Raw genomic sequence first — 16996 nt, forward strand, 5'->3', positions numbered from 1 at the left:
ACGTATTTGACTTGCCCTTCCAATCATGTGATTCAGGTGTTCCAATCCCCTCCATGGACACAGGTGTATACAATCAAGCTCCTAGGCATGCAGACTGCTTCTACATACATTGGTGAAAGAATGGGTCGTTCTCAGGAGCTCAGTGACTCCAAGCGTGGTCCCGTGATAGGTTGCCACCTGTGCAATAAGTCCATCCGTGACATTTCCTGGCTACTAAATATTCCACGCTCAACTGTTAGTGGGATTATAACAAAGTGGAAGCAACTGGGAACAACAGCCACTCAGCCACCAAGTGGTAGGCACGTCACATGACAGAGCGGGGTCAGCACATGCTGAAGCGCACAGTGCGCAGAAGTCACCAACTGTCTGCAGAGTCAATAGCTAAAGACCTCCAAACTTGGTGTGACCTTCAGATGAGCACAACAACAGTGCGTAGAGAGCTTCATGGAATGGATTTCCATGGCTGAGCAGCTGCATCCAAGCCTTACATCACCAAGTGCAATGCAAAGTGTCAGCTGCTGTGGTGTAAAGCATGCCACTACTGGACTCTAGAGCAATGGAGACAATTTCTCTGGAGTGACAAATCACGCTTCTCTGTCTGGCAAGCCAATGGACATGTCTGGGTTTGGCGGTTGCCAGGAGAACGGTACTTGCGCGACTGCATTGTGCCAAGTGTAAAGTTTGGTGGAAGAGGGATTATGGTGTGGGGTTGTTTTTTAGGGGCTGGGCTTGGCCCCCTAGTTCCAGTGAAGGGAACTCTTAAGGCAACATTTTGGACAATTTCATGCCCCTTCATGCCCCCAACTTTGTGGGAAGCGTTTGGGGATGGCCCCTTCCTGTTCCAACATGACTGCTCACCAGTGCACAAAGCAAGGTCCATAAAGACATGGAGGAGCCAGTTTGGGGTGGAGGAACTTGACTGTCCTGCACAGAGTCCTGACCTCAACCCCATAGAACACCTTTGGGATGAATTAGAGCGGAGACTGCGAGCCAGGCCTCCTTCCCCGACATCAGTGCCTGACCTGACAAATGTGCTTCTGGAAAATCTTTCTATTTTAATAAAGGTGTTTTATTTACAATACTACACTATGAGGAGTATCTTTTTCATATGTATGGAGTGGAGTTGGAGGAGATAGTAAGCTGACAGTCGAAGAGCAGTTACATCTATATACCTACCCGGTCAAAAGGGAAAAGCGCAGCTAGACCTGGGATACAAGTCAGACATTAAGGTGAGCACAATAGTGTGTCGGGGGTGTGGACACTGAAGAGGGACACTATTGCACTTCGGTTGGATTTGAAGATCACATGACGCACGGCCGTATTAAAGGCACAATTCACTATAAAATCTGTTTAATAGCTTATGGTGAAATTCAAACACAATGTACAGCAAGTTCACCACGTGGATGTATGAGTGATTTATGATGAATTTGAAACTTACCGTATTTTTCGCTCCATAAGACGCACCTGACCATAAGATGCGCCTAGATTTTAGAGGAGAAAAACAAGAAAAAAAATATTCTGAACCAATGGACTGCAGACACAGTACAGGGGATGACCAGAGACTGCGGACACAGTACAAGGGATGACCAGAGACTGCGGACACAGTACAGGGGATGACCAGAGACTGCGGACACAGTACAGGGGATGACCAGAGACTGCGGACACAGTACAGGGGATGACCAGAGACTGCGGACACAGTACAGGGGATGACCAGAGACTGCGGACACAGTACAGGGGATGACCAGAGACTGCGGACACAGTACAGGGGATGACCAGAGACTGCGGACACAGTACAGGGGATGACCAGAGACTGCGGACACAGTACAGGGGATGACCAGAGAGTGCGGACACAGTACAGGGGATGACCAGAGACTGCGGACACAGTACAGGGGATGACCAGAGACTGCGGACACAGTACAGGGGATGACCAGAGACTGCGGACACAGTACAGGGAATGACCAGAGACTGCGGACATAGTACAGAAGACCAGAGACTGCAACAGTGCAGGGGATGACCAGAGACTGCAGACAGCAAAGGAGATTATCAGAGACTGCGGACCTTTGGGGAGGGAGGGGGAACGGGTACCTGAATTTGACAGGTACCCGCTCCCACTTCCGCTGAGTTTTCCTTCCTCCTTCTTCCCGCGGCGGTTTCTGTGACAGCCGGGTGCCCACTGCGCATGCGCGAGAAGCTCCACGCTTTGTAAATGGCCCGGAGCCTTCTGGGACCTGCCATGTATCCCAGAAGACACCGGACCATTCACAAAGCGCGGCGCTTCTCGCGCATGCGCAGTGGGCACCCGGCTGTCACAGAAAAAAAAAAAAAAAAATTAAAAATTAGTGAAGCGCTTGTATCACATGAATACAATCATGTATCTCCATATAGTGTAATTATAAATCAAAGTGACCACTATATATAATAAATGTGTGTTGACTCCCTCTAGTGGAAAGAAAAAATAGTGTCAACCAAAATAGCTAAATAACACACATTAGGAAACTAAATATATAGTGCATAAATCAAATATAATGAACAGAATATATATACGTGAAAACAGAATATTGGCCACATACAATGGTGTCTAAATCATACATAAATGATATATGCCATAGGTGAACAAGACAATATCAAAGGTGAAAAAAATATTCCATGCATGTGACTGTGCTTTAAGCTGGAACACACACGTGATCTCCACTTCTAAGTGCAAGTACTCTCCTTCAAATGGCAGCAATGCCTGCTCACCTCCCTTCCTCGACCCGCACAGGGCCTCAAAGCAGTTACCACCTCAGTGGTGTATTCCTCTGGCAGACTCCTTATTCCTCCTCCTCTCTTATGCAACTCATAAAAAGACAAGAAAGCCTTCCATAGTGTAGTAAATTTAATAGGCAAAGTTAAAAATTACAAAGTTTTCCACTCACATGCTCCTTTCCATAAAAAAGCGTTTTTCCCAGTTTTTCCCAGCCTGTGGGTAGATATGCATTGTGTCCGGACATACGTCACCAGGAAGTAGACAAACCCTGATGAAGTCACGACGCACGTGACGCTACGCGTCGGTTTGTCTACTTCCTGGTGACGTATGTCCGGACACAGTGGCCATATTGGATTCCCCCAGGTGCATGCATATCTACCCACAGGCTGGGAAAAACGCTTTTTTATGGAAAGGAGCATGTGAGTGGAAAACTTTGTAATTTTTAACTTTGCCTATTAAATTTACTACACTATGGAAGGCTTTCTTGTCTTTTTATGAGTTGCATAAGAGAGGAGGAGGAATAAGGAGTCTGCCAGAGGAATACACCACTGAGGTGGTAACTGCTTTGAGGCCCTGTGTGGGTCGAGGAAGGGAGGTGAGCAGGCATTGCTGCCATTTGAAGGAGAGTACTTGCACTTAGAAGTGGAGATCACGTGTGTGTTCCAGCTTAAAGCACAGTCACATGCATGGAATATTTTTTTCACCTTTGATATTGTCTTGTTCACCTATGGCATATATCATTTATGTATGATTTAGACACCATTGTATGTGGCCAATATTCTGTTTTCACGTATATATATTCTGTTCATTATATTTGATTTATGCACTATATATTTAGTTTCCTAATGTGTGTTATTTAGCTATTTTGGTTGACACTATTTTTTCTTTCCACTAGAGGGAGTCAACACACATTTATTATATATAGTGGTCACTTTGATTTATAATTACACTATATGGAGATACATGATTGTATTCATGTGATACAAGCGCTTCACTAATTTTTAATTTTATTTTGCACTTATTGGTATCAGCTAAGTGACAGCAGCTGTATTTTGTCAATTATTCCCATGAGCGCAGGAGGATCCCTTATTATTCGGCTGTCACAGAAGCCGCCTCGGGAAGACTGCAGCGCTGGAGCGAGGAACAGGTAAGGTCCTGCAGGAGAGAAGAGCTGAGCGGCCGGCCCGGTATTTTGACATGGTGGCGGCAGAAATACCGGACCGGCCGCTTTACATTCGCTCCATAAGACGCACTGACATTTTCCCCCCTTTTTTGGGGGGAAAAAAGTGCGTCTTATGGAGCGAAAAATACGGTAATATGTTCTAATTTTTTTGATGGACATATGTTTAATTTTGGATCATTTCAACGCACGTTTGGGCACATGCGTTTGTCACTTATGACACAAGGATTTGCATGTTTTTGTATGTATATTTGGTATTTATTGGAGTATTTCTGTTTATTACACACAATGATATATGTTATGGTGTACATCTACTTATAACACTGGTATATTAGAGCATTATTTGTGCGCTGCATAGACACTTTTTCATAGTGTATGTTTCATTCTCCTCCTGCGTCGGGTTTCCCTTTTCTGAATCTTATGCTCCTCGTCATCCCATGCAATGTCCCGGCTCCATTCACAGCTGTAGCAGAGATCCTTCCTCTAGGGTCATCATATGACAACCTTCAGTCCTGGTCGGAGGGATTCCAGCCTTTCCAGGTTTCTTTTAGCTTCATTTGACAGACGATTGTTGCTGATCCTAGAAGAGAGGATAGAAATGGTCATCAGATCAATCTCATTTCTTTAATTTGCTGAGGTGTAATAATGAGAGAAATGTATGATGATTATTATTGTTTTTTTATATTAATTTTATTCACAGGCTTAATTACTGCACTCCAGATCATAAAGAACCTCCTGCCAAAAGTCTGTAGAACTATTTATACATATACTACATTAGCCAATCAGGTTCTGGCTTTCCTAATGCTATAGCAGGTCAGACGGTGTATAGGAGGCCCTGAACATGTAGAAAATTAGTGATGATATGAATCCCTGGGACTACAACTGTATTTCTCCATCTATATTCGTTTATATCAGAGGATTGTTCTTCATAATACACCAAAACCCACACAGACTGATGGGCAGAGACACAAAATGACATGATAATGAACACTGATTGGTGGACATCAATTGGGAGGATGAACACACATACATGGACAGACAGACAGGCACCTGGGGGTATTTTGGGTAAAATAAAATTGCACGGCTAAATCACCGATCCCGGTTTTCATCAGAGATATGAACATAAGGTAGGTTCAGTCTAGCTTCCAACAAAAAGAAAAACAAAAGAAACACAAAGACTAGAGCTATGAATGTTTTTATTGAAAAGTGCAATATATGAAATAAAAATCCACTCACATGCTCCACATAGATAACATGCCTGCAATAGCCTGAGAAACGATCCCCGCATGCCCCGGTCAGAGCTGTAACCGGCGAATCTCCTGCTGCTAAACTCTCCCAGACTGCTCGTGCATTCCACGTCACATGACAGGGCGGGGTCAGCGCATGCTGAAGCGCACAGTGAGCAGAAGTCGCCAACTGTCTACAGAGTCAATAGCTAAAGACCTCCAAACTTGGTGTGGCCTTCAGATGAGCCCAACAACAGTGCGTAGAGAGCTTCATGGAATGGGTTTCCATGGCCGAGCAGCTGCATCCAAGCCTTACACCAAGTGCAATGCAAACCGTCGGATGCCATGGTGTAAAGCACGCCGCCACTGGACTCTAGAGCAGAGGAGATGTGTTCTCTGGAGTGACCAATCACGCTTCTCTGTCTGCCAATCCGATGGACTTGTCTGGGTTTGGCGGTGGCCAGGAGAACGGTACTTGCCCGACTGCATTGTTCTAAGTGTAAAGTTTGGTGGAGAGGGGATTATGGTGTGGGGTTGTTTTTCAAGGGGTTGGGCTTGACCCCTTATTTCCAGTGAATGGAACTCTTAAGGCAACATTTTGGACAATTTCATGCTCCCAACTTTGTGGGAAGAATTTGGGGATGGCCCCTTCCTGTTCCAACATGACTGTCCACCAATGCACAAAGCAAGGTCCATAAAGACATGGAGGAGCCATTTATTATCACAGAGTTATGTATAAAAAATCGAGCGCAGTGCATAAAATATGGTAGCTGCTAGCAACAACAAAAAAGGCACCTCGGGAACCTCCACAGTAAATGTTAAAAGAATAGAAGTGCAGCGCTACATGAATGGTGACTCAATACATAAAAATATGATAAACACAAATGACTTGGTGTCTGTGGATTAATAGAATGCCGGCGAGAGTTCATCAAAAGTGCTGTGGTGAAGTGTGCATACAGTCTCTGATATGCCAAAGACATAAGTAGTGACTTCTCGTGGTGAAAAAAGTAGTCAAATTATGCACTAACCAGATAGCGCATGGGGCACTTAAGACCTGCCCCTGATACTTGGCCGCTGTGTCACTGGAACAGAGAGGTGTCATCTGTAGGGCCATCACTAGATGTCATCTGTCCATGCAGAAGATGTATCCAGCCACTGAATTAATGGAGTAAGTAGGTGTCATCTATAGGGTGACCACTAGATGTCATCCGTCCATGGAGAAGATGTCTCATAGATGTAGAGATGTCACTTGCAGATGTTATCTTAACCACTTGCCGCCCAGCCACCACGTATAAACGGTGGCAGGGCGGCGCTCATAGGCAAAAGCACGTTTTAAAACGGCTGCCTTCAAAACAGGTAGGGGGCGCGCGCCCGCCCTACCTGTCCCGCGGGTGGCAGCAGCGGGTCTCCGCCGCTGGGTCACGGCCGGTTTTTACCGCGATGAGCGGTGATTACTGACACAGAGCAGGGCTGCATTGTTTACACACAGCCCTGCTCTGTGACAGTTCGCCGACAAGCTACAGAGGGAGAGAAGAGTTTCTCTCCCTCGATCAGCTACTCCCTCCCCCCCCCCCCCGTCCAGTACACACCCCCGCCCCCTAGTAAAGCACTCCCCTTACACAGCAAATTCTAAAAATGTTAACCCCTTCCTCCCCAGTGACATTAGTACAGTTTCAGTGGGTTTTTTTCACTGATCACTGTATTGGTGTCACTGGGGATGTCAGTGACCCCAAGTCAGTTCTCCCCCCAGTGTCAAAATGTCCGCCCCTGTCCCGCCATAAGTCGCTGGTCGCCGTCATATGTCGCTGATCGCCGCCATAATTCGCTGATCGGCGCCATTATTAGTATAAATAAAAATTTAAAATTCCAGTATCTTTCCCGCCATTTGAAAACGCTATAACTTTCACGTAAACCAATTAATTTACACGTATTGGGATTTTTTTTTAGCAAAGACATGTCGCAGAATGCATTTTGGCAGAAATTTATGACTAAATTTGATTTTTGCATTTTTTTTTAATGGACATGTTTTATAGCAAAAAGTCCAAAATATTGTTTTTTTTTTCCTCAAAATTGTCAGCCTTTTTTTTTATAGCGCAAAAAATAAAAACCGCACAGGTGATCAAATACCACCAAAAGAAAGCTCAATTTGTGGGGAAAAAAAGGATGTAAATTTCATTTATGTACCGTATTGCATGACCGCGCAATTGTCCGTTAAACTAGCGCAGCGCTGTATAGCAGAAAAATGGCGTAAATTGCAGTATCTATACCATAGTTTGTAGATGCTATAACTTCACACAAAGCAATCAATATACACTTATTGGGATTTTTTTTACCAAAAACATGGAGCAGAATACATTTTGGCCTAAATTTATAACCAACTTTGAGTTTACTATATATTTTTTATAGCTGAAAGTAAAAAATATTGTTTTTCTTCAAAATTTTTGGCATTTTTTTGTTTATAGCGTGAAAAATAAAAAGGTGATCAAATTACACCGAAAGAAAGCTCTATTTGTATGAAAAAAAGGACGTAAATTTCGTTTGGGTGCAGCATTGCATGACCGCGCAATTATCAGTTGAATTAGTGCAGCGCTGAGTAGCAAAAAGAGGCCTGGTCATTAAGGGGGGTAAATCCTCAGGAGCTCAAGTGGTTAATGTGCAGGGCCCTCTGATGATGTGTTTTCACACGATACGCGTTAGGGAAGTGCCAATCTCTCTTGTACATGTACCTCTGGTTTAGCCATTCATCAGCAGCTATATCTTTACTGTAAGTGTATTTCTGATTGCTTATACTTTATTAAACGTTATCACACTATTTGAGGTCTTTTCTCCACGGGCTCTTTATTTCTGGGGAGCCTGTAACTTTGAAGGTCCTGTAGCAGAGGGCCCTGCACATTAAGATAACATCTGCAAGTGACATCTCTGGATCTATGAGACATCTTCTCCATGGACAGATGATATCTAGTGGTCGCCCTATAGATGACACCTACTTACTCCATTAATTCAGTGGCTGGATACATCTTCTGCATGGACAGATGACATCTAGTGGTGGCCCTACAGATGACACCTCTCTGTTCCAGTGACACAGTGGCCGAGTACCAGGGGCAGGTCTTAAGTGCCCCATGCGCTATCTGGTTAGTGCATAATTTGACTACTTTTTTCACCACGAAAAGTCACTACTTATGTCTTTGGCATATCAGAGACTGTATGCACACTTCACCACAGCACTTTTGATGAACTCTCGCCGGCATTCTATTAATCCACAGACACCAAGTCATTTGTGTTTATCATATTTTTATGTATTGAGTCACCATTCATGTAGAGCTGCACTTCTATTCTTTTAACGTTATCACAGAGTTGTTTGGCTACTTTTTAAATCCTAATGATAACAGAAATCACCCAAATAGACCTGAGCAAATGTTTCACTCCCCTGGAATGTTCGGCCTTGGTACAGACACACAAAGGGACACACAGGTTACAATGGCAAATAAACGTTCATTTCCTGCAACTGTGGCTATTTCAATTTCAATCAGTGTCTGTGTATAAATAGTATAATGATTTACAGAAAAGCATATATATATATATACAGTATATATATGCAAAGTCTTGAATATGCCAGTCAGTACTGTTCAATCACTTATTAAGGAGTGGAAGATTCATGGAATACCAGGCCAAGGTCAGGTAGACCAAGTAACAGCAGCCACAACTTCCAGAATAATTATTTGGGAAACAAAGAGAACCCCCATGTAACCTCAGGAGAAATACAGGATGCTGTGTAAAAAGATGGCGTGGGGTTTTTTTTAAGAAGCACAATGGGAAAATACTTGTACAAAAAAGAGCTGCATGGTCAAGTTTCCAGAAAGAAGCCTTTACTGCTCCAATGCCGCTAAAAAGCCCGGTGAATTGTGTCAAGGTGTTGTCAGGCGTATTGTAACCGGGCTTTTTTGTGGCATTGGTGCAGTAAAGACTTCTTTCTGGCAACTCGAGCATGCAGCTCAGTTTTGTTCACGTATTGTCTATGGTCACTGTTTTTAATGCACTCATTCTTTCTGTATCTTCCCCTGTATCTGTATGATGTAATTTTTTTCTCTTTCATTGTAATTTCCTGCTATCCTTTCTGCAAGACAGGCACTGAAATGAGGCAGAAATTTTACTCTATATCACTATATATACCAAATTCTTCCACATTGTATAGTTTGCCGGAACGTCCTGCATACAAGAAAAATATTCATGATTGCCAAGTGTCTGGTGAGTTCAATTATCTGATGGAAAAATGTCTGCAGTGATTGTCTCTGCTCTGTTCAGGCCAGGCATAGAGGTCTCAGGAAGATTTCAATGGAAACTGTCCCAGAATATGATTGTCTCAGTCAGTCCTGTTATACTCACTGTAATTCCTCTATCCGGCTTGTTGTCAGAGCCGCCATCAGATCCCCGAAATAAGGACCCTCCAGATTGTTCCCAGACAGGTTCAGTGTCCTCAGTGTCGGGTTATTTCTTATTCCAGATGCCAGGTCGGGGCAGGAACTGTCTGTCAGGTGAGTATAGGACAATCTGTAGAAGAGAAGAATGTTACCAGAAGGAAATGAATCCCCCCTCCCCCCCCGGAATGAATGGAACTATTCTCTACATGGATGGAACTCATTTCTCTTTATTGGAATCATTTATATTCAATCACTTTATAAATCTTCAGGAAATAGAATTTTCTAAGACAAATGTTATACTGGAGTAGACCCCCCAATATTGTCCTCCATGTGTAGAGACGGTGATATCTCCATACACAGGATGAGCACAGAATACCACTGACATGACTCGTATTGTGCTATCATCTCCTTGTGTATGGAGCATGAATGGGATCAGCAGACAGTGTGAGGCCGGAATCAGCATTGCTAGTGATTGGACGGGAGGATTGTATCTGATATTCTATTTATCTCTGCTGATCAGAGCTCTGTACTCATAGGACGTCATGGCGCTAGGTAACAAATGTTCAGTAATGGGGAGATCTTCCGGAACTGAATAGCACACCAGATGAAAAGAATTTGTTTGATGGTCTGATCACTCATTGCATTAAGATCAGATTCTCCCATGTATGAGCATCTTTAATGTCATCTATTTATACAGATACCAAAATAAATGTAGAGTGTTACTAAACCCCGGACCCTGCATTCACTATATCCGCTCTCCCCGGACCCTGCATTCACTATATCCTGTCTCCCTGGACCCTGCATTCACTATATCCGCTCTCCCCGGACCCCGCATTCACTATATCCTGTCTCCCTGGACCCTGCATTCACTATATCCGCTCTCCCCGGACCCTACATTCACCATATCCACCCTCCCCAGACCCTGCATTTACTATATCCGCTGTCCCCGGCCCCTGCATTCACTATATCCACTCTCTCTGGACCCTGCATTCACTATATCCGCTCTCCCTGGACCCTGCATTCACTATATCCGCTCTCCCTGGACCCTACATTCACTATATCCGCTCTCCCTGGACCCTGCATTCACTATATCCGCTCTCCCCGGACCTTGCATTCACCATATCTGGTATCCCTGGACCCTGCATTAACTAAATTTGGTCTCCCGGCCCCTGCTTTCACTATATTCGCTTTCCCAAGAACCCGCATTTACTATATCCGCTATCCCCGGACCCCGCATACACTATATCTGCTCTCCCTGCACCCTGCATTAACTATATCTGGTCTCCCCGGACCCCACATTCGCTATATCCGCTCTTCCCGGACCCAGCATTTACTATATCTGATCTCCCCAGACTCTGCATTCACTATATCCACTCTCCCTGTACCCTGCATTCACTATATCCGCTCTCCTCTGAACCTTCATTCACTATATCCGCTCTCCCCAGACCCCACATTCGCTATATCCGCTCTCCACTGACCCCGTATTCACTATATACGCTCTCTCAGGTCCATGCATTCACTATATCCACTCTCCCTGGACCCTGCATTCACCATATCTGGTCTCCACGGACCCTACAGTCACCATATCTGGTCTCCCCGGACCCTGCAGTCACCATATCTGGTCTCCCCGGACCCTGCATTCACTATATCCTGTCTCCTTGGACCCCGCATTCACTATATCCGGTCTCTCCGGACCCTGCATTCACCATATCTGGTCCCCCCGGACTCCGCATTCACTATATCCGGTCTCCCCAGACTATACATTCATACATCCACACTCCTGTACTCTGCACTCACTATATCCGCTCTCCCCTGACCCTACATTCACTATATCCGCTCTACCCGAACCCCGCATTCACTATACCCGCTCTCCCCAGACCCTGCATTCTTTATGCGCTCTCCACGGACCCTACATTCACTATATCCGCTCTCCCTGGACCCTGCATTCACTATATATGCTCTCCCTGGAACCCTACATTCACTATATATGCTCTATTTGGACCCTGCATTCACTATATCCGCTCTCCCCGGACCCTGCATTCACTATATCTGGTCTCCCCGGATTCCGCTTTCACTATATCCGGTCTCCCCGGACCCCGCATTCACTATATCTGGTTTCCCCACACCCTGCATTGACCATATCTGGTCTCCACGTACCCTGCATTCAACATATCTGGTCTCCCCGGACTCCGCATTCACTATATTTGTTCTCCCCGAACCTTGCATTCACTATATTTTCTTTCCCCAGACCCTGTATTCACCATATCTGGTTTTCCAGACCCTGCATTCACTATATCTGATCTCCCCAGACCCTGCATTCACCATATCCGATCTCCTCGGACCCTGCATTCACTATATCCGGTCTCCCCGGACCCGGCATTCACTATATCCGCTCTCCATGGACCCTGCATTCACTATATCCACTCTCCCTGGACCCTACATTCAGTATATCCGCTCTCCCCGGACCCCACCCTCACTATATCCGGTCACCCTGGACCCTGCATTCACTATATCCGCTCTCCCCGGACCCGGCATTCACTATATCCGCTCTCCCTGGACCCTGCATTCACTAAATTCGCTCTCCCCGGACAACGCACTTGTCACGAACGTGCGCACCAGAGGCAGGACGTAGCCTCCATTTTTTTTAAGAATCTCTATTTTCTCCCCTCACTCCCTCCCCCTCCCTCTCTGAGAGGCACAGAGACATTTTGCCAGTGTGTGTGTGCTGGTTGTGTGTCACTGGCAGGCTATGGCACAGCAGGGAACCCCAGAGCTATAAAACATTTTGGAGCTAGGTGCCTGGCTGGGCGAGCTGTACCATATAACACCTCGTATAAGATAAGATAAGGCAAGCTTTCCCAGGAGTTCAAGGCATTCCAGCGAAGCACGAACCAGATAACCACTTTTCAAAATCCATTTTTCCCCTATGTCTCATATCATGGAATATGAGAGCCGTACATAAAAACCAGACATATCGTTAGATTGGCTAAGAGGAGACGAACAATTTGGTGGGTCACTTGTCTCGAATACATAGGAAAGCAGAAAAGTAGATCTCGGAAACCATTCAGTGTAATTAATTTCATAATTCATATCTAATCAATCCTCAGACGTGTCTGCATAATAATCTACCCGCGGGTAGAATGTCACTTATGCATATGGAAAGTTATGAGCCAAAATATGAGTATGAGAGATTTTGGCTCTAGTTGAGGTGTCCGCCCAGACCACCCCTCCCTAATTGAGGCATTGGTCCTTGGCTTTAGAGACACTCCCTGCTGGGGGACTACAAAATGGGCTCTCAGGCCTAAGAGAGCTAAGTTGAAGAATTCTCCCATTTAACATCAATACCACCTGGGGAGACCCATACCCTTTCGCTCTGAAACTTGATCTGCTAACCCAGGACTTTGGCAAGTACTTTAACCCTTTAACTTCTCTCTGTTATCTCTTTGCTGTGCTGTTGTTCTCTGTATATTTATATATATATTAGTTACATCTTTTTCTGTAAAAATTTTTATTGCACCCCTTTTTGACTTTTCAGTAATAAATCTTTCCTTCTGAAAGTGTTGAACTGTTTCTACAGCTCTTAATTGCAATTTACGAATTCCTGCCTCTAAAGGGAATGCTACAGTGTTTGTTTAACCCTCTGTATAACCGGCCTGCGGTGACCGTGTTATACAGACGATTACCTCAACCATTATAGTGTTATTGCGGATATCGCCGAGTTTCCTCTTTCTCTGTACAAAAAGGATATGGTGGCAGTGTGAAGGGTTAATTGCGTAATTAACCTGACCCAGTAACAATCGCTCAGGCTGCCAGTACATCGATTGTGGTCCATTTAGCTGGAAAATCGTTGTGCAGGGTGCAGCTGGGTGTGGCATTGTTACGCATGTGACATCGCAGTTTTAGATTGGCTAGTCCTTCGGTCACGAGTTTAGTGAGAAGGGCTGGGGTCTGACGCTGCAGTCGTCACATATTGGTGACAGCGATCGTGGGATCGTCGCATATTGGTGGCAGCGATCCCGCGTCCGTCACAGCACTCACTATATCTGGTCTCCCCGGACCCCGCATTCACTATATCCGGTCTCCCCGGACCCCGCATTCACTATGTCTGCTCTCCCCGGACCCGGAATTCAATATATCTGGTCTCCCACAGTACACACAACATCTTCTATCAGTGTCCAGCAAATCACTGGTTAAAGCTTGTAGGAGGAGTTTTCTTTCTGCTCTTAGAGGATGCAGAACCCCTGATCTCTGTCTGGACAGCGCTGATTGGCCCTGTGTTGATCACATGTACCCTCCCAAGGAAAAAAAAACAAACATCTCTAGCAATACACACTAAACTGAGCACGTGCAAAATTCCTATGGTTCAGTCTGTCTTATCAGAAGATAAGAGGTGGTTGCTTCAAAAAGGGGAGGAACAGAGCAGAAAGGATCAATCAGTATTTTTGCACAATGCAGAGGATTAACCCCTTAGGTTCCACAGTGAGTATCACAAGCACGCTTTACTGCATCTACAGACTGATTGTACTGTTGTGGGTTTAGTAACACTTTAATGATTACATTTTATAGTCTATAGGGTCACCATGTTACCATCTGATATTATGCTGTTTGTACAACTTTATATCATATGAGGACCTACCCAATGTATCCAGTCAGTTTGTATCCAATTAGGCAATGGGGGTAAAGAAGATTGTAAGATCAGACTGTACTGTGTGTGGGGAGCTTTAAGTAAGCTACAGACTATACAATATTCTTTCCTTCCACTACGGGTGGAAAGAAAGACAATTGCTCAATCCCCCCATCAACACAGTCAGAATGGATGGGGGAATCACTCCTGCCACACAACTGTGTTCTGCCAACAGGAAGCCTTCCCTGCCAGCAGAACACTGATCACTGTTAGCTGCTATAGACCTCCGGCAGTGATCGAATGCAAAAAGTCCCAGAGGATGGTTGTACTGAATGTGATTGACGGATCAACTTCAATACAACCAGCCTGCCAATAGATGGGTCAGATCTCGGCTGGTCCTTACTAAACCTGTCCATATTTGATCCACTTATGGCCAGATGTAGAAAAAGTCTAATTTATTGCTGATAACAGAGTTAGAGAAGATCCGAAGATTTAGACAATTGAATGTTAATCTGTCCCAGAATATGATTGTCTCAGTCAGTCCTGTTATACTCACCGTAATTCCTCTATCCGGCTTGTTGTCAGAGCCGCCATCAGATCCCCGAAATGAGGACCCTCCAGATTGTTCCTAGAGAGGTCCAGTGTCCTCAGTGTCGGGTTATTTCTTATTCCAGATGCCAGGTGGGGGCAGGAACTGTCTGTCAGGTGAGTATAATACAATCTGTAGAAGAGAAGAATGTTACCAGAAGGAAATGAATCCCCCCCCCCCCCAGGAATGAATGGAACTATTCTCTACATGGATGGAACTCATTTCTCTTTATTGGAATCATTTATATTCGATCACTTTATAAATCTTCAGGAAATAGAATTTTCTAAGACAAATGTTATAATGGAGTAGACCCCCCAATATTGTCCTCCATGTGTAGAGACGGTGATATCTCCATACACAGGATGAGCATAGAATACCACTGACATGACTCGTATTGTGCTATCATCTCCTTGTGTATGGAGCATGAATGGGATCAGCAGACAGTGTGAGGCCGGAATCAGCATTGCTAGTGATTGGACGGGAGGATTGTATCTGATATTCTATTTATCTCTGCTGATCAGAGCTCTGTACTCCTAGGACGTCATGGCGCTAGGTAACAAATGTTCAGTAATGGGGAGATCTTCTGGAACTGAATAGCACGTCAGATGAAAAGAATTTGTTTGATGCTCTGATCACTCATTGCATTAAGATCAGATTCTCCCATCTATGAGCATCTTTAGTGTCATCTATTTATACAGATACCAAAATAAATGTAGAGTGTTACTAGATTGTAAGCTCGAAAGAGCAGGGCCCTCGAACCCCTCGTGTAGTGTATTGTTACTGTCTTGTCTCATGTTATGTCCCCCTTGCTACTGTACAGCGCTGAGCATACCCTTTGGCGCTATATAAATACTGTATAATAATAATAATAATAATACTAAACCCCGGACCCTACATTCACTGTATCCTCGCTCTCCCCGGACCCCGCATTCACTGTATCCTCGCTCTCCCCGGACCCCGCATTCACTATATCCGCTCTCCCCGGACCCTGCATTCACTATATCCGCTCTCCCCGGACCCCGCATTCACTATATCCGCTCTCCCCGGACCCCGCATTCACTATATCCGCTCTCCCCGGCCCCGCATTCACTATATCCGCTCTCCCCTGACCCCGCATTCACTATATCCGCTCTCCCCGGACCCTGCATTCACTATGTTCACTCTCCCCGTACCCTGCATTCACTATGTCCGCTTTCCCCGGACCCCGCATTCACTATATCCTCTCTCCCAGTACCCTGCATTCAATATATCCGCTGTCCCAGTACCCTGCATTCAATATATCCACTATCCCTGGACTCTGCGTTCACTATATCTGGTCTCCCCGGACCCCACATTCACTATATCCGCTCTCCCCAGACCCCGCATTCACTATATCCGCTCTCCCCGGACCCTGCATTCACTATGTTCACTCTCCCCGTACCCTGCATTCACTATGTCCGCTTTCCCCGGACCCCGCATTCACTATATCCGCTCTCCCAGGACCCTGCATTCAATATATTCGCTCTCCCAGTACCCTGCATTCAATATATCCACTCTCCCTGGACTCTGTGTTCACTATATCTGGTCTCCCCGGACCCCACATTCACTATATCCGCTCTCCCCGGACCCCGCATTCACTATATCCGCTCTCCTTGGACCCTGTATTCACTATATCCACTCTCCCCAGACCCTGCGTTCGCTATATCTGGCCTCCCCAGACCCTGCATTTACTATATCTGGTCTCCCATAGTAAACACAACATGGAAATGCAATTATTTTAGTAAATATAAACTGCTAAATAACTTTTCTCATCAGCAGTATATAGCAGTCTTTTGATTTCTATCAGTGTCCAGCAGAGCACTGGTTAAAGCTTGTAGGAGGGGTTTTCTTTCTGCTCTAGGAGGATGCAGAGCACTTGCTCTCTGTCTGTACAGATCTGATTGGCTCTGTGCTGATCACATGTACCCTCCCAAAAAAAAAACCCTCTAGCAATACACACTAAGCTGAGCATGTGCAAAATGCGTACTGTTCAGTCTGTCTTATCATAAGATAAGAGTTGTTCCTTTGAAAAAGCGGCAGAACTGAGCAGAAAGGATCAATCAGCCTTTTTATACAATGCAGAGGATTAACCCCTTTGGTTCCACAGTGAGTATCACAAGCACGCTTTACTGCATCTACAGACTGATTGTACTGTTGTGGGTTTAGTAACACTTTAATGGTTACATTTTATAGTC

The 16996-nt window shown here is 45.1% G+C and overlaps 1 protein-coding gene across 1 annotated transcript in view; it reads right to left on the reverse strand.

Annotated features, from left to right (window-relative positions):
- Positions 1 to 4162: 4162 nt before the first annotated feature.
- LOC149439249 (NACHT, LRR and PYD domains-containing protein 3-like) overlaps positions 4163 to 16996 on the reverse strand; it is a 76434-nt gene continuing 63600 nt past the window's right edge. The window contains exons 9-11 of the mRNA XM_089659251.1: positions 14751 to 14915; positions 9536 to 9700; positions 4163 to 4506 (exon numbers count right to left, since the gene is read on the reverse strand). Of these exons, the coding sequence (XP_089515377.1) occupies positions 4419 to 4506; positions 9536 to 9700; positions 14751 to 14915 (418 nt within the window). The 3' untranslated portion in view covers positions 4163 to 4418. The remainder of the gene's footprint in view (positions 4507 to 9535; positions 9701 to 14750; positions 14916 to 16996) is intronic.

Source organism: Staurois parvus, unplaced genomic scaffold (assembly GCF_062004578.1).
Source record: "Staurois parvus isolate SC_StPar_1 unplaced genomic scaffold, SC_StPar_1.0 ptg001142l, whole genome shotgun sequence".
Classification (NCBI taxonomy): Eukaryota; Metazoa; Chordata; class Amphibia; order Anura; family Ranidae; genus Staurois; species Staurois parvus.